At 44.0% G+C, this 25,039-nt stretch overlaps 2 protein-coding genes across 3 annotated transcripts; one reads left to right on the forward strand and one right to left on the reverse strand.

Moving 5' to 3' along the window:
- Positions 1 to 210: 210 nt before the first annotated feature.
- On the forward strand, positions 211 to 14,938 carry wdr19 (WD repeat domain 19). Its single transcript, XM_079338338.1, has 36 exons — positions 211 to 337; positions 1,488 to 1,579; positions 1,687 to 1,752; positions 1,837 to 1,962; positions 2,119 to 2,234; positions 2,615 to 2,730; positions 3,001 to 3,081; positions 3,199 to 3,311; positions 3,404 to 3,577; positions 3,658 to 3,728; positions 3,831 to 4,003; positions 4,595 to 4,715; positions 4,820 to 4,926; positions 5,005 to 5,121; positions 5,248 to 5,403; positions 6,146 to 6,293; positions 6,526 to 6,739; positions 6,849 to 7,008; positions 7,098 to 7,208; positions 7,561 to 7,670; positions 7,978 to 8,035; positions 8,361 to 8,507; positions 8,601 to 8,683; positions 8,771 to 8,854; positions 8,940 to 9,086; positions 9,399 to 9,523; positions 9,625 to 9,734; positions 9,858 to 9,926; positions 10,768 to 10,845; positions 11,345 to 11,441; positions 11,532 to 11,656; positions 12,149 to 12,230; positions 12,393 to 12,543; positions 12,742 to 12,865; positions 12,998 to 13,074; positions 14,648 to 14,938. The coding sequence occupies exons 1-36, from the start codon at positions 332 to 334 to the stop codon at positions 14,760 to 14,762; spliced, it is 4,050 nt and encodes a 1,349-aa protein (XP_079194464.1). The 5' UTR covers positions 211 to 331; the 3' UTR covers positions 14,763 to 14,938.
- Positions 14,939 to 15,404: 466 nt separating this feature from the next.
- On the reverse strand, positions 15,405 to 24,661 carry rfc1 (replication factor C (activator 1) 1). 2 transcript variants are annotated; one of them, XM_079338343.1, is made up of 23 exons: positions 24,533 to 24,661; positions 23,920 to 24,084; positions 23,758 to 23,833; positions 23,034 to 23,150; positions 22,546 to 22,847; positions 22,160 to 22,234; positions 21,966 to 22,043; positions 21,552 to 21,866; positions 21,351 to 21,464; positions 21,058 to 21,237; positions 20,218 to 20,322; positions 19,620 to 20,028; positions 19,404 to 19,516; positions 18,931 to 19,045; positions 18,698 to 18,786; positions 18,402 to 18,539; positions 18,146 to 18,241; positions 17,816 to 18,069; positions 17,551 to 17,668; positions 16,846 to 16,991; positions 16,547 to 16,760; positions 16,006 to 16,203; positions 15,405 to 15,907 (listed from the first exon to the last, which is right to left on the reverse strand). In XM_079338343.1, the coding sequence occupies exons 1-23, from the start codon at positions 24,533 to 24,535 to the stop codon at positions 15,821 to 15,823; spliced, it is 3,507 nt and encodes a 1,168-aa protein (XP_079194469.1). In that variant the 5' UTR covers positions 24,536 to 24,661; the 3' UTR covers positions 15,405 to 15,820. The 2 variants fall into 2 exon arrangements, with proteins under 2 accessions (XP_079194469.1, XP_079194468.1); XM_079338342.1 differs by having other exon boundaries at positions 19,404 to 19,519.
- Positions 24,662 to 25,039: the final 378 nt, after the last annotated feature.

The following is a 25,039-nucleotide window of genomic DNA, read 5'->3' on the forward strand; positions in this document are numbered from 1 at the left end:
ATTCCAGCCTTTCTTCCTCTGTCCACTGTTATATAAAAGAAAAGTTAAATTATTGTTTACTTGCAACACGGTAGGAAAAAAACTACATTATTGAAAACAATTTAATTTGAGCATAAAGCTGCATGTGTAAAGGACGCCTGCTATCTTCTTCCATCACAGTAATCTCTGCTCTGATTTAGAGGCTGCTCATTGGCTAATGGATGTTGCTATGACAACGCCTTGGACAGACGCTTCAAAGTGATGCATTATGGGAAACATGAGACGATTTTTGTCGAAGATGTTTTGAACAGAAAAGATCCCTTTAAACTTTACATAACCTAACGCCATAAAGATGAAGGTGTGTATCAGCATGTTTACGTTAAACATCAGGAGGTATTTCCTGCTCTTGGTTTCCGGGTTTGTTTTATTTCTCACATGGAAACGCTCCGTGCAGCTAGCTTACCTAGCTGCTTGCTAACCGTGGCGTTAATTAGGCCACCTGTAGAAACCAAACTAAAGAAGTGTTAAATATTTTAAAGTAGTTCAGCTGAGTCAGATAAAACCAAATGTCTAGTGTGCAAAAGCGTAAACCAGGGAGGACTCAACGACCAGCGTTTTACGTGTATTATCATCAGGCAGTTTTTTTCATCTCAGGATAAACATGACCTTTCATTAAATTCTTTAAAGACATCAAACTTCTTATTTTTAGATATTTAAATAAATCACAAAACATAAGCTGAAATTGCATCACCTCTGCAACCAAAACCGTTTCCTTCCATGTTGCATTTGAGCTTTTTATGTTGTCAAAAGTAAACAGCATCATATATACAAATAAAAATGAGGTTTGGAGGATGGACATTTGTGACCCTGTGGAAACCAGCTCTCTCTGAACGCTTTGTTTTGGTGTGTGTGTCTCTTTAAATATAATGAGACCCCCCCAGTGTTCCCTGCAGACATCACTTTGTGATGCCCTCTCTCCTGATGTTGTTGACAAAATGATTCCCTTTCCTGATTGGTTTTGGAATGACAAAAATCTGATGTCAACAGGAAAATATTTGACATTGCCACTGTTAGTTGTCATACAATAAATAACAGTTGGAGTAAAGTATACTGTACAGCTCTGTGCGTGTACTTATAAAGGTTGTGAATGGTCATGGAAATTTTATTATGGCTTCCTTGAAAAGTCATAGTTGACAAAGTTTTGACATTTTATACGTGAAAATGTGGATTGGAATTGGAAACAAATTTTTGGACTTTGTGTTATCAGACTTGTGCAGACCACAAATAAAGGGCTGGATGGATTCATTTCACATTTTGTTTGTCAACTCTTATTTAATTGTTGTTGTTTTAAACAGTCAGTAACTTAGACCATTAACATATCGTGATTCTGCAAGTTAACTTCAGTCCAGTTCATGCTATGAGTCATAGTTTGTCCAAACTTACTGTTTCAGTCACATTTCATGTTTATGCGAATAAAAGTTACTGAAAAGGATTTATTGTGTTCACAGAGCGTTTTTATCCTCGATGATAAAGCCTGGGCCGGTTCTAATCTGCTCTATAGGTGGCAGAAAACCCTCGGTAATTACATCGCTGTTGCTGGGTGAGTAAACTGTTCAAGAAGTGTTAAAAAAAAAAAAGATTTTATGATCTCCTTTCCCAGACAGAATTTACATAAAATCATTTAATGAAATGTGCATTTTATTTCAGACAGGACAACTCAGTGAAAATTTTTGATCGGCATGGACAGAAGTGGACTGAACTCAGCCTTCCAGGGTAAGTGTCTGAACACATTTTGAGCTGCTGTTTAAAAGCATTTCATATTCAATATTCACTTTTTCTTTCTCCTCATCCCGTCAGACGCTGTGTTGGAATGGACTGGGATAAAGACGGGGACATCTTGGCAGTGATAGCTGCTAAATCCAGCTCCATTTACCTCTGGGATGCCAGTGTCAATAAGATATCACAGATAGAGAGCGGCATGAGGTATGAGGAGCGTGGAGCTTATATCTGAAGGGGCAGAAGTTAACGGCTTTAAGGCATTCATTGTTGCTCATCTTTCAGTTTATTAGGTGAGAGTAGATAACTTTGACTCACACTTTGTTCTCTGGGTTATGTTCTGGTTCTTGTTGGTTCCTACAGAGACCAGATGTCCTTCCTCCTGTGGTCAAAAGTCAGCCCTCTGTTGGCAGTTGGGACAGTTAAAGGAAACCTGCTGATCTATAATCAGCAAACCTCACGCAAGATCCCTGTGCTGGGTAATTGATGCATGTCATTAATTGTTCTACTTTGTATATAAATCATAGGAGGATCAGTTATTATAGGTGCTGCTTGTGACCTGGAGGTTACATAATAACACAAATGTCATGAATGCCTTAAACTGTTTGCATAATGAAAATGTAAATGTTCTCTAATCAGCATACATGTGCTTAAGTTTGCTGCTCAATAATTTCACATGCTTCTTTAAATTTGAGGTGGAGTTTGGATGTTTGACTTTCCTGAACTTGTTACATAGATTTTAGATTCATCGTTGTGTGTGAGGAGAAAAGCAAACACACAGAACACAGTTGAGCAGATCGTTGTTCATTCTTTCGTTAGGTTTCTCTGTGTATTGATATCTGCTCTTTTCAATTTTCAGGTAAACATACAAAAAAGATCACCTGTGGGTGCTGGAGCTTTCAGAATCTGCTCGCTCTGGGTAGTGATGACAACAGTCTGACCATCAGCAATCATGAGGGGGACACGGTCAGACAGGTAACTACACAGGAGAGCACAAAACTCACTTGAAAGTTAAATGATCACAGCAGCCCTTTGGACGAAATATTTGCATTATTGTCTTACTCCCTGACATCATGAGCGTCCAAGAGTAATCTGACAGTGGTCACATTTTACAGTATGCAATGAAGAAGAGCAAAACAAGCATGGATAAGCTGAGACTCTAACTTTACGACAGAACGGTAAACAGATGACGTTACCGTGCAGTATCAGAGCTCGGAGAATAAAGAAAATCTCTTCTGTTTCCAGACGACACTTCGTGGCGAGCCTGCTGAGATTTTATTTTCAGTGATGAAGACGGATGAAAGGTCTGGGGTTGGAGAGAGCACCGTAAGTTTGAACTCTTTCTGATGTTATCGACCTATTTTGATTTGTTCCTGTGCTTTAAATGTGCTCACTAATTAATTTGACATTCTTTTGTTTACCTTTCTGCACGTACTCCTTCAGGTGAGTGTGTCTGTGGATAAGAAGATACTGATGCTCTTCAACATCAATGACCCTGACAACCGGATAGAGCTGACCTTCCAGCGTCACTATGGAAACATTGTGTCCTACCGCTGGTAACATATACGATCACACACTCACAGCACGTCATGGCCCAGTGACATGTTTGTACTGAGGTTCGTTCTGTGCCTCTGCGTGTCTCTTGTAGGTATGGCGATGGGTACATACTGATCGGCTTCTCCCATGGATACTTTGTGGTTATTTCCACTCACATCAGGGAGATCGGGCAGGAGCTCTATCAGGCTCACAACCACAAAGACAGTCTGAACAGCGTGGCCATCTCAGCCTCGTTAAACAAAGCGGCCTCCTGTGGGGACAACAGGTACACGCAGGCTCTCAAGTGAAACAGACCAGCAATCCTTTTATTTATTTTGAACTCAACATGTTTGCTTCTTGTTGCAGCATAAAGATCCACGAGCTGTCAGAGCTTAAAGATATCAGCCATGTCGTTCGGCTGGATGATGAGACCAAAGGTGAGAAAGATTCTCTCTTGTGTAGCCATTCTGTCAGTTCCAGGATCCTCCTGAGAACAGTCCACACTGCTCCTTTATCGGCCTCCCGCTCTCCATCTGCAGGTCTGGACCAGATGAGCTGGACCGATGACGGACAGCTGTTGGCGGTTTCCACACAGAAAGGGACGCTGCACGTCTTTTTGACCAAGCTGCCCATTCTGGGTGGCAGCTTTGGTACCCGTCTGGCGTACCTCACCTCGCTGTTGGAGGTCACGGTGTCCAACCAGGTTGAAGGGGTGAGTTTACAGACGCAGCTTTTTTCTTTAAGCAGCAATTGCATAACATTTGTGTTCCAGACACAGAGGATTTATTTAATGTCTGCTGATGGATTTTCCTTTTTTCTTTGAATAAACCAACAAAAATAGAGAAACAATTCACCAATCAGGACAGACAAATGAAACTGATAATCTTAACAAAAAGCGGGACAAATAAAACAACAAAGACAAACGTGCATCATGGTTCCCACCCTTCTCTCACATCTCTAACAATGCTTCTAAGTTCAAGTGTAGCTACATGTATTCTTCTTGATATGAGTAGCATTTATTTGATGCAAGGATTTATCAGAGATTGGTACAAGGAATAAATACAATTTTAAAGCATCAGTAAGCAGTTTGTGTGTGTGTGTGTGTGTGTGTGTGTGTGTGTGTGTGTGTGTGTGTGTGTGTGTGTGTGTGTGTGTGTGTGTGTGTGTGTGTGTGTGTGTGTGTGTGTGTGTGTGTGTGTGTGTGTGTGTGTGTGTGTGTGTGTGTGTGTGTGTGTGTGTGTGTGTGTGTGTGTGTGTGTGTGTGTGTGTGTGTGTGTGTGTGTGTGTTGTTGTTTTTTTTCAGGAGAGTCCGGTGGCCATACAAGTGGAAGTAGAGCCGACGTTTATCGCGATGGGACCGTACCATGTGGCTGTAGGAATGAACAACAGAGCCTGGTTCTACGCCTTGGTCGACCATGAACCTGGTGTGTGAGTGTGAAACAGTAAAGCACGTGTGATGTTATGTTGATCACGATCAAACCCTGCACGAGTGTGTATGAATCCTTTCACTGATTTTTGTATGGCTCAGGTTTTAAGAAGCTTAAGGACATTGAGTATTTGGGGACGATAGCCAGCATGTGCCTTAACTCCGACTACGCAGCAGCTCTGTTTGAGGGAAAAGTGCAGCTTCACATGGTGAGCGATTATTGGGCAGGCTTCACCTCTTATGAACGTGGACGGACAGAAGGTTTATGAGACTGTGTGTGGGTTCAGATTGAAGGCAAAGACCTGGAGGAGAAGAAGCAGATGAAACTGTTTCCAGATGAGGAGATGAAAGGTCGGATCCTCTGCCACGCCCTTACTGCTGACTTCCTCTACTACAGCACTGACGTAAGGCACAGCAAGACCTACCATTATTTGAAGAAGGTCACAATAGGAGAACTTCTTTGAATTACTTTATGGTTTTTCTCCTCACTCAACTGAAGCTCTCTCTCTCGCTCTCTCTCTCTCTCTCAGTCGGGTCAAGTGGTGTGTGTGTTGGTGGAGGACTGGGAAACTGTAAGCAGCTACAGCCACACGGTTGGTGTGAGGAAAGTGTTCCCCGACCTAAACGGCACTCGGCTGGTTTTCATTGACGAGAGGAATGGCGGCTTCCTGCTCTCTCCTACAAACGTCAGTGGAAATGTTTACTAAAGACTTTTAGTGTCTTTTATTCACAAATGTGTTTGAGATCATGTCTTGATTTTTTTTCCCAGGCAGATTTCAGTCAAACTTACTGGATGTCAAAGGATGCTTTTAACTGTATTGGTGCCCAGACAGAGTTGACATGTTGAAGTTAAAGCTCCGATGAGGAAATTTTATACTGACGCCTCTTAATGGACTACAAAAGCAACTCTGACTAAAAGCGACAAGATTGAATATTTCTACTGATCTCTTGTTCTTTATCTCTGTTATGGGTTAGGTGTCAATTGAGATGATTTACAGCACCTTCATGAAACAACATTTTTCCACATTTTGCACTGCAAATATTTACAATAAATGAGGCACACTGTTTGACTGTTTAAGGAAAGCAGAAGAGGATTTTCATGTCCTCCACGTGCAGGAATGGGTAAAAAGAGATGTGGGATATCATACTTTCTAAAGGGGGCGCCAAAATGGACTTTAATTTACAGTGATGTAAGGACCTGTGACAAAGACTAATTAATTAATCTAAGTAAATTAATGTCCACCAATAAAATATAATTTCAGGACCAGGTTGTTTTTAACGTTTTGTGGAGGTAAATCAACTAAATGACACATTTGTGGCCCTGTTGCATTTAGTGTTTTGCACTCATTTAGCAGGTTGAGCTTTTTTAACCAATAATGTTATTTTGTTTTATGTAGTTAATATTTGTACATGTGTGTGTCCAACCAGGCAACAAACACCTGCTTTGAGCTCCCAAACTTCTCTCCCACCATCACTGGAGTGCTTTGGGACAACTGGCACGCTGACAGAGGAGTGTTTGTAGCTTATGATGATGACAAAGTTTACACCTACGCCCTGCATAAAACGACCATATATGGTGAGGGAGCCCACATCGTCACACAAACTGCACACTCCTCTATGATTAACCTCTGAAATATTAAACACAGAGAACTGTTCCTCCATTATTTGCTGTCCTATTCATGTGGGCCTTTGAAAAGTTCAACAGATTACCCTTTCAGAAAATCACAATATATCCATGCTGAATGTAAAAAAACATTTTTTTTATATTATACATAAAAACTTCTTCTTTCCTGTCTCTGTCTTTTCAGGCCCCAGGGCGGTATTGGTTGGTAGCACCCCTCTCCTCTTTTCCCAGAAGCCTTTGCTCTTGCACAATGGAGAGCTCACATGTCAGACAGCCAGCGGAAAGACCAGTGAAGTGGCTTTGAGCACTCACTCCTTCCTCAAGCGCTCAGCTGGCACACCAGGGGACTCACAGCTGGATCTCAGCAAGCAGCTCGGCCATGCTCTACAGCTCAAGAGGTCAGACGACGTGTTCCCGCAAGGAGAGAAAGCTTTGACGAGATTTATTTATGTGAAAGAGTGAAAAAAATCATGCCATCTATGTTTGTTTGTCTTTTTTTCCCTCCAGGTTTCATGAAGCCTGGGATCTGTGTAAGTCTGCCGGCAATAGCTCAGACTGGGCAGAGCTAGGGAAAGCCTGCCTGGTCCACATGGAGGTTGATCTGGCCATCCAGGTGTACCGCATGAGCGGGGATGTAGGCATGGTGCTGTCACTGAAGGGCACCCAGGTACAACTTAAACACAAATCATTATTAATATCCCAAACTCCGTCTCAGTGACACACCTTCACTCCTCCTCTCTGTCTATCTGTACGCAGGGAATAGAGGACATGAATTTACTGGCAGGACATTTAGCCATGTTTCTAGATGACTACGATGTGGCACAAAACCTGTACCTGTCCTCCAGCTGCCCAATCACTGCCCTAGAGGTAAAAACACTGACACACAAAGAGGCCACAGTCTTTTTATAAATAATCAGACATGTCATTTTAACAAGTATGAGAAGTTATTAAGTGATGCCCTGTTATGTTCTCATTATGTTCATTATAAAGCTAAAGACTGTTCATGTAGGTGTAGATGCCAAACCAACTTCTTCAGCCCTGTGTGTGTGTGTGTGTGTGTGTGTGTGTGTGTGTGTGTGTGTGTGTGTGTGTGTGTGTGTGTGTGTGTGTGTGTGTGTGTGTGTGTGTGTGTGTGTGTGTGTGTGTGTGTGTGTGTGTGTGTGTGTGTGTGTGTGTGTGTGTGTGTGTGTTTGTGTGTGTGCGTGTGTGTGTGTTTTAGATGAGGAGGAACCTGCTGAATTGGAACAGTGCTCTCAAGTTGGCAAAGACGTTAGCAGAAGACCAGATTCCCTTTATATCTAAAGAGTATGCCGTCCATCTTGAGTTTGTGTAAGTAGAGACACACACACACACACACCAACACGCTTACACTCAGTATTCATAATCACAGATGGTTCACATGTCTTTTAGTAAAGTAGAACGGTGACTTGTTTCACAGAACAATGAGAAAATACTGATCCAACTTCTTTACTCAAGTATACTTTACTAATTATCACAACTCATCATCATCAATCGACTCTGTAAACAAACCTCTCTCTCTCTCTCTCTCTCTCTCTCACTCTCTCTCTCACTCTCTCTCTCTCTCTCTCTCTCTCTCTCTCTCTCTCTCTCTCTCTCTCTCTCTCTCTCTCTCTAGTGGAAACTATGTGAACGCTCTTGCTCACTATGAAAAAGGCATGACCCATGATGCTGAAGTAAGTGCTATAGTTTTTATCTTAGTTTTCTTCATTGATATCGGAAGATTAATTTCAAACTGTGAGCTTCATTATAAAGGTTTTTTTTTTCTTGTTCTCTAATTAGTACTAAGCAGCAACCTCCAGTGAAAGCTCCCCATTAAGTCCCATATTTAAACTCTGTTTTTAACAGCAGAAATAAAGATATTTACAGCCTTGATTAGTGCCATAGCTGGTTTGACTGACAGGTGGTTAGATAATTACAACTGTTTGCCAGGAGGACGAAGGTCCGCCTTACTCTGTCTCCAGACGATTCTTCCTCATGTGATTGTTTCTCCTCCTGCAGTTTGAGGAGCATGACGATGCGTGTAAAGCTGGTGTAGCCAGGATGTCCATCAGGATGGGTGACATCAGGAAAGGAGCCGCTCAGGCTATCCAGCACCCGAGTAGAGTCCTTAAGAAGGAATGTGGAGCGATACTGGAGAGCATGAAGGTAGAGAGCCTTGTTGTGTTTTTATAATATAGGTGTTAAAGTGGTGTTGTTGTTTTTTATACATCTTTCTCTGTGCTTTTCTTTGTCTTGCAGCAATTCTCTGAAGCCGCTCAGCTCTATGAGAAAGGCCAGTATTATGACAAGGCTGCGTCTGTCTACATCCGCTGTAAGAACTGGTGAGACCAACAACACACGCTGACACTCAGACCTGTATGAGTCCGTCCTCCTTTATACATTTAAACTGTATTTTTATCCATACTCAGGGCAAAGGTGGGAGATCTGCTCCCACACGTGTCCTCTCCAAAGATCCACCTGCAGTACGCCAAGGCCAAAGAGGCGGACGGCAAGTATGTTCTCTTGTTTGAATATGTCTGTCACACTGCAGAGCATGAAGCCACAGAGTTTACGTGTAACATGGATCGTGTGCTCCAGATACAAAGAGGCTGCACAGGCGTATGAGAGTGCCAAAGACTGGGACAACGAGATACGTGTGCTGCTGGACCATCTGAACAACCCAGAGGACGCTGTACGCATCGTCAAGGAGACGCAGAGCATTGATGGAGCAAAGATGGTTGCCAGGTAGGACAAACAAAGAACACTGTACGTTACCAAGTACATACCATGTCATACAATTATGTTATGTTTCCAAATATCTCCTGTTTTTACAGATACATTCAAATTACAATCAAAACAAAAAAGAAAGAAACAGATTTTGACCTTGTTATGTTGTAAATAATGTATTTTCCTTTTCAGCAATAACACAATAAAACATTCTGTGAATACACCCTAAAATAATCTCTTTCACTCTACCTACTGTGTAAGAATCCTTCAATAAACTGTGTGTGTGTGTGTGTGCGTGTGCGTGTGCGTGTGCGTGCGTGTGTGTCTCAGGTTCTTTCTGCGCTTGAACGACTACGGCTCGGCCATCAACTTCCTGGTTCTATCTCAATGCAACGATGAGGCTTTCCAACTGGCACAGCAGCATGGACAGATGGAGGTCTACGCTGACATCATCGGTCAGTCTCCGTGTGGTGTACAAACAATATGGATCACATAAAGTCTGAATGGGTTAGCTGCTGTTCTGTCCAGCTGCATGAACTGCTGCTGTGTTCATCAGGTCCTGAGGCGACGCAGGAGGACTACCAGAGCATCGCTCTCTACTTTGAGGGAGAGAAGAAACACCTGCAGGCGGGCAAGTTCTTTCAGAAGTGTGGGCAGTACAGCCGAGTAAGTACCTTCCTTGTTTTAGATCTTTATGTTTGTTGTTGCAGGTAATGACTCACTGTCAAACTTCTGTGGGACAGACTGGATGTACTTTTTTTCTTCTTCTCTCTGTTCACTGTGTCTTAGGCGCTAAAGCACTTCCTCAAGTGTCCCAGCACCGAGGACAACCTGGCGGTGGAGATGGCTATAGAGACGGTGAGAGCGACAAACTAAAACTAACAGAAGCTATTCAAGAAACGACAGACCTTTAGTCTAATATGTTCTGACCACGCCACTTTCTAGAAGGGCCTGGGTTGCACAGGCTGCTTGGGAGAGCAGGGAGTGTCACACACCTGGGGGAGGGGTTACTGCCCTTTGTGATGTCACAAAGGGAAAATATCCAATCGGCCTGTTTGAGCACTTGTTTTCTGTGAAGTGAAGCCAAGAAAAGAAGGACAGGATGGACGTTTCTCATAATTAGAGGGTTTGTAGATAGACTGTGGACACATAAGTGTTAGATAAACGTGGTAAAGTATATTTTTCATAATAGGTGACCTTTAACCCAAAGCTGCAGGTAGCAAGAGAGAGAGAGAGCAGTTGTACTCTTTATTCTAATTCAAAGCTCGACAAATACTGATGTTTCAGTCCTTTACGTCTCAGACAGACAGAGGAGAGGACGCTGTCTTAATGCACAAATACGATGGCGACGTTTCAATGACCAAAACATCATCAATATTTTTGTCTAATTAAACCAGTTTACTTGCAGTTTTTAATCTTTACAAACAAAAAAAGTTATATTGGGAGCCCCTGAACGGAATCAGTATTGTGTCATTTTCAGAGTCAGAATCAGGTTTTATTGCCAAAAACATTTACACGTACAAGGAATTTGTCTTGGTAAATGTATAATAAATAAATAATTAAATAATAATAATATAAAAAACACAAAATGTTCAGTCCACAACTAGCTAGCTAACCAGCATCTTATCAAAGTTTAAATTCTGCTTTATATCATGTGACAATTCATTTGTCTTATTTTGTGTGTGTGTGCGTGTTTCAGGTGGGTCAGGCAAAGGACGTCTCTCTGACCAATCAGCTGATAGATTACCTGATGGGAGAGAGTGACGGCATGCCCAAGGTAATGAATCACTTTAATGTGTGTCTGTCTCTTTGTGTTTTTGACTGTCCAGGAAACAGGATTTAGATAGAGTTGTAACCTCTCTGTAATCTTATGAACCAGCACCTTCACACTCCTGAAGGATCAGAATACCTGTCAGTGTGAGCATCTCACTGAAGGAGAGTAAACAACAACTCTGAAAATAAATCTTACATGATGGTGTTTTAAATTCCAGGACACTGAACAATGTGATGTGGTTTATAGGATACAATACTACTGTATACACTTTATTGCACCCTTTGGGAACTTTGTCGTGAACTTCAGTGCTTCACAAATGAATCTGCCTTTACTGTAGTTATAAAAAACAGTCCACGTGTGAACAGAGAAGCACGTAACATCTCAATAAAATAAATAAAAAAACACATTGCACAAAGGATCGGGTTCAGCTTCATGAAATCTAAAACCCTCATTTCATAATCTATTTCCTGAAACCACGTAATCATACATTTCTTCTGCTCAGGATGCAAAGTACCTGTTCCGCCTGTACATGGCGCTGCAGCAGTACAGGGAGGCCGCACGCACCGCCATCATCATCGCCAGAGAGGAGCAGAGTGCAGGTCCAAAACTCTTCACACAAACACCAAATACCTTTCAAAATAAAGCCTCTGTTTTCTCTTCTTTATTTCTTCTTCTTGTTGCTCTCACAGGGAACTACCGTAACGCCCACGACGTGCTCTTCAGCATGTACACTGAGCTGCAGTCGCAGAAGATTAAAATCCCCGCTGAGATGGCCACAAACCTGATGATCCTGCACTCCTACCTGCTGGCCAAGGTTAGATTCACACACGCTTGTACGTTTAATGTCCAGGAAATGTTGGATAACTGTTTTTGGGAGTATCTGATGTCTTAACCCAGAGCTGTCCGTAGAGGTATGACAGCTGACGAGAGAAAGGAAAATCTTTGTTCATGACTCGTTGTCCAGATATTACCCAGCCCCTCCCCAAACACCCACAGCTATTCTTTTATTTCCCCCCCAAAGCTTTTGAACCGCACTGATGAAGAAGGAGACTTACACAAATACATGTGTTCATGTTCCACTCAGTCTGGAAAAGCAGCATATAAAGGCCGTGGTCATCAAAGGCATAACAAAAAGTCAGAGATGGAATCCACAATCAGGCGCTTTGTGAAAACGTGTAATGAGCTCGTTATGATCAAGAACCTCAGTGACGCCTGATCATATATTTAATTATATATTTATAAAGAGGCCTTCAGATAAACTATCAAAGCGGGTGTAATGTGCATGTTGATGTGTCCTTCTCTGCAGGTCCATGTAAAGCGGGTAGATCACCTGAAGGGAGCGCGCATGCTCATTCGTGTCAGCAACAATATCAGCAAATTTCCTGCGCGTGAGTTCACACAGAATAAACCTCTTCACACTTCAAAACGACAACATCAGAGATGAAGGATGTGCTTTCATGTAGCTGAAATATGAATGCTTCTACGTGTGTGTGTGTGTGTGTGTGTGTGTGTGTGTGTGTGTGTGTGTGTGTGTGTGTGTGTGTGTGTAGATGTTGTTCCCATTCTGACGTCCACGGTCATCGAGTGTCATCGTGCCGGCCTGAAGAACTCGGCCTTCAGCTTTGCCGCCATGCTGATGAGACCAGAGTACCGAAACGAGATCGACGCGAAGTACAGGAAGAAGATCGAGGCTATGGTTCGGTGAGAGATGGAGGAGGATCCTTACAGTGATCATCACTTCCCTTTGACTTTCACTCCCTCTACAACACGTGCTTCACCTCCCCAGTCCATCTCCTCTTCCTTTCTTCCTCCTCCTGCCGACTTCTCACCTTTTCACATATCTCTTGCTCTGCCTTCACGCTTCCTTTCAATCTCGTCCTCTTGTCCACTGCAACGCAGACGTCCGGACACATCCGAGCTAGAAGAGGAAACTACTCCGTGTCCTTTCTGTGGCTTCCAGCTGCCGCAGAACGAGCTGCTGTGCATCTCCTGCAAGAACAACCTGCCGTACTGCATCGCCACGGTACACGCACACGCACACGCACGCACACACACACACACACACACACACACACACACACACACACACACACACACACACACACAATAGATCCCCCTCATCTCACACCACATTTTCATCCTGTGTCTTTTTCAGGGTCGTCATATGCTGAAGGAGGACTGGTGTGTGTGTCCACACTGTGAATTTCCTGCTCTCTACTCTCAGTTCATTCTGTAAGTCAAGTTTACAAATAAATCAAACGTTCAGATAGTTATATGAACTGATCACATATTCCTAGTGATTTACTTTCAGACCCTCAGCAGTGTCATCATGGAGACTTGAACTTTTAAATGCCTGTTTACTCGACAGCACTTTCTGAATATGAAGTATACGTTAGTATTTTCAGGTTAAGAGAATTTTTTTTCTTTGACGTTTGGGATATTTGTTTATCTGAATGGCTCAGTTTCATAAAAAGATTTCATGCCCAGCAGTGATGGTGATAGGTTTTCTGTTTAGTGGTGATTTAAGACTCTCCATGTGAAAAACAACGTGTCCCAAATATCATTTTTGTTTTTTAACAGACGTTAGCGTTGAACTCGTGTTTGTTGTTCGTATGATTTTAATTAACAAATGTTCAACGTGTATCTGAAATGTTATTAAATTTCACATCTGGAAAGCTCATAAGACTACGGTCACGTTTGCACACAGACTGGGATCCTTCGCCGTCTGTTTCTTTCCGCCTGATTGTGTTTCAGTCTTCATTAGTTCACTGTGCGTATCCTAGCAACATCACTGCCTGGCTAGCTCGCTTTTTAAGTATAAATTCCGTACTATTGAGCGCACCTGGATATAAGCCGCACCGGCGAAAAATAAGTAAATAAATGTATTTGTACATATATAAGCCGCACTTGATTATAAGCCGCAGGTGTCCACGCTATAACAAGAGCTATTTACACAGACGTAGGCTACCGGTAACATCCGCAAATACTGTAGCGTCCGTACGGACGTTAAAGGACGACGAGAGCGTTCAAATAATAACTTTTAATAACCCGATCACTGTCGGCCGTGACCACGCCGTTTACAGCAGAGAGCAACACAACTTGCCGTAACAATCCAACTCTCTCCCCCAGCGTTCTCTCATACAGCCACTCAACACGTTCTCGCTGGTGCATTCACTGACTCTCCACATAATCGGAATTATGAACACATTATCAACTACTGACTTTACAACATGAACCGTTACAATACGAAGCCTAGCCGACGGTGTCTGTAACACGGCTGATGAAAAAGATGACCGTAATATATTTCACAAGAAAAAGTCCATCCATTCACTGCCTCAGAATGACTTCATTACTCACTTCCTCAGTCTCTGTTGTCGCTGTCAGTGTCATCTTAACGTGCAGCAGCTCTGTTAGCTTCTTTGACAGCCAGGTCGATCGCCTTTAACTTGAAAGCTGCATCATATGCATTTCTCCGTGTGTTTTCCATCATGAGGGTGCGTGCATGAAGCGCAAAATGACTGATATTAAGATCCGACGTGACGAAGTCAAATGTTTTTGCGGCAGAAGCTCATTGTCCCCCATAAAAAAATCCATGCATTAGCCGCACCGGAGTAGAAGCCGCAGTGCTCGAAGTGTGAGAAAAAAGTAGCGGCTTATAGTCCGGAATTTACGGTAACATGTTTATTTCAGAGTCCTTGTGCTAAGCTAAACTTTATCTAACTCGCTCAATAGAGAGTGAAAAGGTGTGTCCCTTTAAACGCCCTCTCACACTCACCAGACTTCACTGAGCTGTTTGTGTTTGTAGGTTGTTGGAAACCGAGTCGGTGTGTCCCATGTGCTCGGAGACTCTGAGTGCCAAACAGCTGAAGAAGAGCCTCGACTGTTCCAGTTACCTTCAGGCTGAAGAGCTGGAGCCCTGAACTAAACACTCTGGTGTCCATTCATCTTCAATCACAGAACAAAAGTTTACAGATTCAGAGCTCTATTTAGGATGAACTGTTTGCAGAGTTTAGTTTTTTAATAAGTGGAAATAAAAGATGAACTGAATATGAAAGACTTTTGAAACTACACAAAGAATAATCAAATAAAGCTTTTTTATATATATTTAGCTGTTCTCTGCTCAGGATTTTTTTATTATCACTAACATCATAATTAACACAAATTAAAAGAACATGTTTAAGTGTTGATCAACCAAAAACAGAATTCAGACGTCGCCTTCGACTCTACAACCTCTCGTGGTTGTTCGGAGGCTATAGTCCTCGAACGGGCGACCAGGGTTCAAATCTGACCTGTGGCTCCTTTCCCGCAGGTCATTTCTCACTTTAGCTCGATCAAATGTTCCATCTCTACGATAACAACATAAAACCCCCCCAAAAAATATGAGTGATCAGAAAAATATAGTCTGAATAATCTTTTAGTTGTGTGCTCATCTTAAATCTCTTTGTTCTTCTCAGTGTGAACACAGGGTTTGATTCCAGCCCGACATCTTCTATTTTGTAAAAGCGCTCCATAAACACGGCTGGTTCCTCTTCCAGAAGAACCGAAGACACCCATGAGCAAAACACAGTTTGTTTACTCCTCATGAAATTTATACAAAATTGCAATATACAGGAACATCAGTGCTAACAGTAGAGCTAAAGGTAACAGTCTTTTACATCAGTCCCATTATTTACAGCCTCGACACCTGGATCACAAAGTGATGATGTCATTCCTTGTGTTACTACAGACGGGTGTGTGGACATGATCGTGGGTAAGATACATCATTCACTCAGTCTAGAGACGCTCCGATGGAAACATGACGGGAGGTTTCAAAAGACGTTCCTCAGCAGTTTGTGGAGGTTTAAGCGCTTGGATGTTGACATCAGTTACCTGCCGTATTTAAGAGCAGACTCGTGAAAGGGTCGCTGCACGCGCAGAGAGAAAAACTGTGAGGGTAGAAGAAGGCAGACGGGGACAGTTAGCTTTCCTCCTCTCTTTGTTATTTCTTCCCCTTGCCTTTCCCCTTGCCTTTGCCCTTCCCAGAATCCTCCTTCTTCGTCTCCTTGGTGGCTTTGGCCTTCTTCTGCTGCAGGATGGTAAAAAAAATAAAAATAAAATCAAAAACTGATCATCTTTAGCGTGTTTAATAAAACACTTCAGTTATTCCTCTTTAAATTCTCTTACTTTGATCATTGCGTCTAGTTTCAGTCCGTCCCCCTCGTCCTCGGACTCCTGCACCTCGTTGTCCACGTCCTCTCCTCCCAACTCTGACTCTCCTCCTCCTCCGCCGCCGCCACCACGGCGACCTTTCTTCACTGCTTGCAGAGAGTACGGTGTGAGGTGGACTTCTTTGTTGTAGGCTCGTGTGAACGCTGCTTTCACCTGGGAGGGAACCGTCAGACAGAGAGGGACGGGATATTTATAAGAGAAACTTCAAATCAAACTTCACCGATACAGTTCGGAACGCTGATAAAACTCAGTCACTTATCAGTAGTTCATATTTCACAAGTGGGAGAAGAAGCTCAGGAATAAAGTGCATGTAAGTGGGAAAGTCTGCTAACCCTTTAATCGCTCAAACGTATCTGTTTTTATCCTTTATATATTGTTTTTATTCTTCTGTCTGTCCAGCACATGTTGAACAATTGACAACAAAGACGACTCTTGATCACTTTTAACCACCTTTTTTCTAAACCAATCACCAAACTCAGCCCGCCTCCCGCCTCACCTTTGAGTCCAGTTTGGAGTAGGGGTCAGGCCTTCCGCCCCACACGCTGATCTCCATGATGCTGTCCACGTCCTCCCGTATTAGCTGGTAGTCGTCCAGCAGCTGCACGGCCTCATTGGCGCCCTCTGCTCCTTTCTTTTGAAGCGGGCTCAGCAGCGCCTGCCGCAGGTAGTGCAGGTAGTCCAGGTTCACCGTCTGCCTGCTGCTCAGCGTCCTGCACAGGTAGAAACAAATACTCAGACTCAGCGGTTCTTCTTAACGTTGGTGACTTGTAAGTATTTAAATGGCTGTCGGCTCACTTGAGACCCATGTGCGAGGAAAGCTCCTGGACGATGCGGGAATGTTTATTGGTGGACGAGTATTTGCCGAGCCAGCTGGGGAAGGTGGGGAACTGACTCATGTAGCCTCTCATGAGCTCACCTGGCAGCACGCTGGCATAGATGGCCTACAAGGCAAGTTTATTTATACAGCGCTGTTCAGACACAACACACAGTGCTTTACAGACAAAAACATTAAAACAAAGCTTCAGGAAAGACATCATTAAAAGACAGAAGACTCAGGTTCTCGTTAGTGAAGTCAGATCTATTTAAGAAAATAAAAAGAAATGTCCTCCTGCTGCTCATCAGTCACGTGGGGGGTTGTTGTGGCTCTTAGCGGTCATGTGGTAGAGGAAGAAGTAACGTCACTTCCTGGATAGCTTTTATGACCTGAACCTGATGAAGGTTTCCACTGCAGGCCGTGTGGGAGGTAACGTAACAGAAGGGCAGCAGAGGGACGAGTCCTTCATTCAAATCAGTGTGTCGTGTTTGTTCAAAGCCACGGGTCACATCATGTTTTGAAACCTTGATTTGGCAACCTCAAAACAGACGGAGCCTACAGCACCCCCGCCTTAGCTTGGGAACCGGACGGTCGCTGGTTAAAATCCCAGAGCAGATCAAGTCCGGTAGCCGGAGAGGTGCCAGTTCAAAATCAAACACCGCTGTGAGGTTGTGTGTGTGTGTTACCTGGGTGGGCAACAGGGACCAGGTCTGCCCAGAGCGGATCCGTCTGTCCACCAGGTCTCCGTCTGAGATGGAGTCAGCCGTCTTACTGAGCAACACCAGGTGAGACTTCAGATCGCCACTGAGGGGACAGAGAGACGGGAAAAAAAAACCTGTTCAGAGGATCTCCTTAAGTTAAGAAGTTTGACAGCGCTCTCGTGTGTTTGCGTTAAGAGAGCCAGAAGCAGCTGATCGAATATTTTAGACAGAAGCAGTCGGCCTCTCTCACCCGGCAGCTTTGGGCCGAACATGCGGGTAGTTCTCCTGGACAAAGAGCGGCGCGAGCGAGTAGTCGTGAAAGAAGAGATCCGACTTGTCGATGAGGCTCATGTGGGCAGTCTCCTCCCCCGCAGCAAACACCTTCCGACAAACGTCAAACGGCCCGATCTTCATGTCCTTGCGGGCTCTCGCTGCGTCCGACTTGCACTGGTCGTACGTCATCACCTTGTCTCGGGCCGACCACATGCTCAGGTTGTGGATCACCTGGAGAGAAAACAGCCAACAGACGTGAGAAGGGGAAGACACAGCACGAGTACAACTGGACGTTACGACACTTTACCTGTCGGACATCCTGATTGGAGGCCATGATGATTTCATTCAGAGCTGGGGGCGGGATCTTCAGTCCCTCCTTGAAGGCGAGTGACATCATAGCACCCTGAAAAAAAAACAAACATAAGAGTGAAGGAGCGGATTTAATCCAGTGTTAAAGAAGGTACCAGACAGGAAGTAGTTCCTGTGATGTGTTTTATTGGAAGCTTTGTTTCCTGGAGTTTTGGGAGAGGTTGTCAGATGTGGGACAGGATGTGTATCCGTACCTTAATCTGTTCCACTCTCGGCCTCTGGAAGCGCAGGTCAAAGCAGTAGTTGGCCAGTGACCTGATCTTTTGGTGGTTACGATCGTTACACATGAAGATGATGGGAATCTTGGAACTTTTGATGAGGCCGATCATCTCCTACAGGAGGTCAAAGGTCAAAAGGTCAGTATCCGCACAAATACAGATTACAATCCTCAAAACTTTTACATCCCAAAAGTAAAGATGTGATAAAGACCAACGTCGCTCTTTAAACTGGAAGAATTTATCAGAAATGTGCGGTCGGTTTGCTTTTTCACCTGGATTCCTCCGCGGTCCTCGTTACCTGCCATACCATCGACCTCATCCATGATCAGAACGTGTTTACTGCTCACAGTCTGAGACGTGCCTGACGGATTACAACACAAACATACAGTTACATTTAGCCGATAGCGTGCCCTCACACTTTCAACAAATACTGTAAATGCTTTTAGCCTCAGTCTTAACCAGCAGTGAAGGAGAATATTCAGAGAACTGTAAGTGAAGAACTCACCTTTGTAGAAGTTCTCGATGCTGGTGTTGCTCAGCGACTCCGCTACGACTTCCTTCAGGCTGTTTTTGCTGCGAGTGCAGCTGGCGTTCATCTCGACGTAGCTTAAATCCAGCTCCTGCACGGGGGAACCCAGAACACAGCAAAGAGCTCAAAATAAAAACAGACTGTTTTCATACATGCACCCGAGAAATCATCAAGAGTTTCAGGACAGTCTGTCTGAAATGAGTCATCACTGCCGTAAACACCAGGTCACGGTCCAACATCACACATATCGATGCTGCGCGTTACTGTGGTCGTCGCTTTCTCGCCATGCTGTAATGCAACTCCAGATCATGTCTGTATGGTCAATATGGCCGTTTGCAGTTCACCCTGCACATTTGGGGACATTTTCAGGGATGGTAGTGCATGTGTGAAAAACACTACCTGTCTGGTGTCAACACAAAGAAAGGTGAGGCGTTTGTGTTCACACTGACCTCACAGACCAGGGCAGCTGTGGTGGTCTTCCCCACACCTGGAGGTCCAGAGAGCAGAGCAGCTTTGAATCCTGATCCATCGTCTCTCCCTCCTCCAAACTTTCCAAACCTCGCTGCTGCACAACGAGAAACCACACACACACACAGGCTCTTTAAACATGAGAGGCATGTTTCACAGCTCAGTCCAAGAAGTCTAGCTTGCGGGATTTAAACTACCTGCTGGTTTGGTCGAGCCCCCGCTGTGGTGTTTGTACCAGTTATGCAGCCAGCGGAGCAGCTTGTTGGCACAGCTCTGGTCTCCCTGCTGGCCAATCACAGCCTTCAGAGAGCGCGGGCGGTACTTGTCCACCCACAGCAGACTGGCCGCCTCCCCGGTGGAAGAGTCCGGGGCTGAAGACGAGGAGGCGGGTAGGCCCAGCTCCCTCCTGGCTGTGTGACCCGATCCTCTCCCTGGCGGCGTGCCGCCATCTTTGTTTCTGGAGCCATGTCCTTGTGCCAGGCCGGTCTTTGACGGGCTCGGGGTGTGAGGGGACCGGGAATTACCCTTAGAGGGAGAAATCTTCTGGGCTTTGGGGGTGTTCTTTGTGGTGTTGGCGGGGGGAGTCCTGGTCTTTGAGGCTTTACTCTAAAGACAAAGAATAAGAAGAGAATCGTCCACACATGAAGCCGACATGTTAAAGCTCCTCTTCAGTCTTTTTATTCTCGAGTGTAAGACTCGTGGTCGTGGCGAGTTCAACCACAGACGTTTAAAATAAAGCACAAAGAGATTTCATTTCGTCACTTCTTATACGTCATGTAAAAGATGAGAGCTGACCTCAGACTCTGCAGCGATCTCATACTTGGACTTCTTCCCTGGTTTGGTTCTGATCAGCTCCAACAGACCGTCCTCGTCCAGGATTTTAGTGCCCAAACTCTCCGCCTGATGGGAAAGAGAAGAGTACCAAAAAAAGATTATTTAACAGAAACGTGTGTAAAATGCTTCTTATTCTCTGGAGACTACATGTACATTTGCTATATCATGAGGAAAGTTCATCTACTCCTTGTCAAGTATATTCAGAACAATGTTGACATTTTCTTTTTTAACAATATATTCTGAAAAACAAGACACATGAAACACATGTGTCCTATCCCAGGACTTCCACCAGCTACATGAACACTGCATGCGGCTCGGTGCCGTCGCCCACAGACGGCGTTTACGGAGCTCAGCAGGAGTCGCACGGCAGTTCACGCAGTAATCATGGAATCACACGTGGCGGTGCAGGATAATACGATGTACGTGGTACTGAGTCTTTTATTCTGAAAATGACAGATGTTGTAATGTTGTGTTCAGTGTCTGACGCAGAAGCTTTGTGTATCTGCTCCAGAGGGAGCCGGGACACAGCGCTGCATTTGTTTCTTGTTGTCACAGTATAACAAGGTTGAAACATGTAATTCATGGAGAGCTAGCGTTGTTATCCTGAGAAAATGAGGCGACAATCCCAGTAAAAAAGACAAACTGTGTCATTACTCATCACAGGAGCACCGAGAGGTTAAATGTACTGATCCATATCTTACTTCAGGCTTCTGTACATTCAAACGATGAAATGCTCCGTACTGCACATCATCACATGTGTGGAAGATAATGCTCTCAGCAGTCTGGATCGTGTTGGCTCACCTTCTCAAACTTGGACACGCCGCTGTCTCGGCCCTGCACCATGTAGGTGGTCTTCTTGCTGATGTTGCCCGTCACCTTCCCTCCGTAGCGTTCGATGAGGGATTTGGCGTCGTCCCTCTCCATGGACTCCAGGACCCCCGTCAGCACAAACACACAGCCCTCCAAACAGTTCTCCGCACCCTGAAACACACACACACGTTTAAGCACCTTGTGACTGAGTTAATAAAAGTTCTTCATATGAGATGGTGCTGAGATAAACGGCAGGAGAAGTCATAATCTGCAGTGTGTGTTACCTGGGGGATTTCCTTAGAGCCCAGAGCTCGTGGTCCGTCTCTGTTGAGGAAGTTCCTGTAAGCGGAGGCGTTGACTTTCTTCTTGTCAGGATCATCAGGACTTGTAGTCGTGCTCTGATTAGACAATTCATCTGATGTAAAACACGTGTTTAAAAACACAATGTGTTCTGGGCTACAGCTCATTTAAAAGGCCTTCCTCACCTCTGGTTTCTTGGGAGAAGTTTTGACCGTGGTTCCTGCTTTGGGTGTGAACTTCGTGTCCGAGCTGCACGAGGCAACGGGCTCCTTCTTGGGAGAGATTTTGATTTTCGAGGGTGAAATCAGCGTTTTGCCCTTTGACGCCTCGCCTCTCTCTTCCGCCTTCTTCTTCATCATGGCCAGTTTGGAGCTGGCTTTGGCAGGCGAGGGCTTCTTCTCCGGAGTCGGGCTGATCACGTCCTCAGACACGCTCCTCTTTAGTTTGGCCTTCGACGGACTGGGAGTGGTTGCTGTTTTCTCGTCAGAGGCTTTGCGAGGCTGAATGAAGATCCACGTAAAAACAAATCATTTAAACACTGCTGACATCTAAAAAAGGGAATCTGCCTTTGAATAGTTGTCGCTTTTAAAAAAAATCACCTTCTTAGCTTGAGGCTCCTCGTCCAGCATGGCCAGCGTTCTGGCGAACTCCTCGTCCTCATGGACCTGCTTTTCCAGCTGACGCAAAAATGAGGACACAGAGTAGTTTATGACTAACTGTATACCAGGTGACAACTTTGTTTCCTGTGTAGTTACTGAAGCACAACGAGCAGCTGAAATGTGGAGCAGCTTACCTCCATGTCCTCGTCCATCTGCAGCTCTCTGGCGATTTGCTCATCAGTCAGCAGATCTTCAGAGTCCTGAGTGGGCTGAGGGGAAAAACAGTCACATGTTTGTAAAAGGATCCTAATTAAACAGCACTATGATATCAATGCCCAAGGATTTATTTGTGATGTATGTTTGTTGTTTGTCTGAAACTCTGTTTTTGTGTTGCAGCTTGTTGTGTCCAGGACACTCCTGAAAAACAGATTTTTAATCTCAATGAGTTTCTCTTCCTGGTTAAATAAAGGTTAGAATAATAATAATGTAGAAAAGAAACGTTCACTATGCAAGGACGTTTTTCTGAATATCATGAGCTGACATTTTGGTTCAAAAGGTTTAAAGTGGATCTCATACTCACAGCCTTTCGTTTGGTACTGGCCACCAGCTTCTTCTCCGAGCGCTGAACAGTCCCACTGCCGAAGAAGTCGAGGACTGAGGTGGGCGTGCGTTTGGGTGGAGGAGGCGGGTTGGACTTGGGGGTGACAGGCACAGGAGGAGATTTAACTGCAGCTTTCCCCCGAGTGGAGGCGGACCGGACAGGAGACTTCAGCCCCGGTTTGGATCCTGGACTGGAACTGTCCGACTTTGTTGGTTTAGATGAGCCATTCTGCTTGGCTTTTGAGCCCTTCTTCAACGACTGAAAGTTGTCACTGTCCGAGTCTACGACCAGAAACAGAGAATATCCTGTCAACTAAATAAACCCAAAATCACACATCGTCTTAAAGCTGGAACTATTTTCTCCTGAAGTGGAAAGACACAAAGTTACAAAGATACATCTGTGACTTTCATGTTCGTAAGAGAACATTAGAGATCGTGCTGCAAAGAAGTATGATGAAGTCCTTTCACCTGTGTCAGAGACGTACTGCACAGGATCCTTTTTGAGAGGGGGCTCCGTCTTGGTTGACGACTTTTTCTCCTTCGGGGATTTGCTCGGCTTCCTCGCTGGCGGCTCTTCGTCTGAGTCTGAAGACAAACAGGTAAACAACACGAGCCAATAAGAAAACACACAGAGAGGATGAAGAGTCAAGTGTCCAGCTGTTTTTTTTCCCCTGAACATTTTTTCTGAGAACGCTGGGAATGACTTTTATCCTCGTACCATCGCTCTTAATATTTACATACATGGCTTTATTGGACTCTTTATTTTCATGTGTGTCTTGGTGTCAGATTACACACATGCAACGCAAAGATGAAGCAAACAAGGAGTCTCACTAGTGTTTAAAGTCACACTCTTACTAACTCTTCACTTGCTAATAATAAGGAACAGAATCAAGAACAGATCATTATTCACTTGGTTAAGATTAAAACGTGTAACTTTATCAGACATGAGTCATGCTGAATAAATCTGTTACTTTCTCTCCAAACGCCATCGCCTCTAATCATTATTCATCCGCTCATGTCCTGTCCAGCATGTATACAAGGCCCCACATTATGGGAGACGGGGACCAGGTCACCTCCTCTGAACAGATAAACTTTAGGGAAGCAGTGAACTCTGAGACTGTGATGAATAAATAAAGTGAGAGGCACGCACAAACTAACAGTCATGTTACAGGGGAATAAAAACCATACACACCTGATTCTATGACGGCACGCTTCTTTCTTTTTTTGTCGCTGTCGCTCCGTTTCTCCTCTTGTTTGGAGCTTTTGACCTGATGCATGTAAACAATAAATAAAACAGTGAACCATTGGATTTATTACAAAGACAAAAGGGTGGATGATGATAAAGTGTCCTTGCCTTGGATGTCTCCTTTTTCTTTGTCCCCTCTTCATCAGGAGAGGACAGGAGGTTATTCTTTTTCTTCTTCTTCGTTTTCTCCTCCTCTGTTTTGATGTTTCCATTTGTTGATGCTTTGTGCAGCACAGGCTTGGCTGCAGACGGTGTAAAGAACCGCCTGATGTCCTGTGTGCGCACATACATGCATGCTATGTTAACCTCATTACAGCATAATGGAGGGAGACTGCACACAGATTAAGTTTATAGATTACAGCCTGCATTTATAGCAACACAATGACTGTAAATTGATACTTTCGAGTTTGGGGATTTCACTTTTCATCATCCATTTTTTTCTTTTTTTTTAGCAAGTGCATGATTTAAACTTTGTTAACAAATAAACGGCCATATATCAACAGAGCAGTGATGATCGTACTTTGTTCTTCACATTTCTTTTGTTCACTCAATGTTATTCACGTTACCTAGTTTAACATTTATCCTGCAGCTAACTGTGCGCACTTGTCTTGCAGGTTTTACGTGAGAACAGGATTATCTTCGACTTTAAATTAATTAAGTTGTTTGTGCAGAAAGCTTGCAGCAGCAGGAGCGAAATAAATAATTGAAATCTGTGACATACCATAATTAACTCGTTTTCTCGTTGTTTACAGTCAGTTTAGATGTCAGGAAAGTAGAAAAATCCTTCAACTGGTTGGCGCGAAGCTGGACTCTATTGTCGCCCGGAGATGACGCACGACCGGTTGCTGTTTTGGCGTGCGTCGTGCGTCATTCCACGTACGTTTTTTATACATTTTTTAACACAATTTACACAGAATATAAAAAATTAATGTATATTGAAAATGATGAAATGTAAAGACAAGAATAAATGAAGAAGAAGACTAGGGAAGGAAAAGGAGGAAGTAGGTCGGTTTACAGTAACATGAGGAAAATATACAGAAATAACAAACAATAAAAGTGTCCATTCCTCAAACTAAATGTAGTTATTTAAAGTCTCCCTCCAGACAAATATTACAGATATGTACAGTTGATGTATGTCGGATAAAGCAGGAGAATACTTTACTGGGTGCTAATTGTTACTGGCTGTGCTGTTAAATGTACCAGCTGAAGACCTGTTGCAATAATAGAT

Source organism: Symphodus melops (assembly GCF_947650265.1).
Source record: "Symphodus melops genome assembly, chromosome: 2".
NCBI classification, from domain to species: domain Eukaryota; kingdom Metazoa; phylum Chordata; class Actinopteri; order Labriformes; family Labridae; genus Symphodus; species Symphodus melops.

Excerpts from the sequence above, each read along its gene's own strand:
- wdr19 (XM_079338338.1), top strand. Across the intron at positions 2,731-3,000 it reads AGGGGGACACGGTCAGACAG|ACGACACTTCGTGGCGAGCC; the intron begins GTAACTACACAG and ends TTCTGTTTCCAG. Across the intron at positions 12,866-12,997 it reads TGCCGTACTGCATCGCCACG|GGTCGTCATATGCTGAAGGA; the intron begins GTACACGCACAC and ends TGTCTTTTTCAG.
- rfc1 (XM_079338342.1), bottom strand. Across the intron at positions 22,848-23,033 it reads GCAGTACGTCTCTGACACAG|ACTCGGACAGTGACAACTTT; the intron begins GTGAAAGGACTT and ends TTCTGGTCGTAG. Across the intron at positions 18,787-18,930 it reads CATCGAGAACTTCTACAAAG|GCACGTCTCAGACTGTGAGC; the intron begins GTGAGTTCTTCA and ends GTAATCCGTCAG.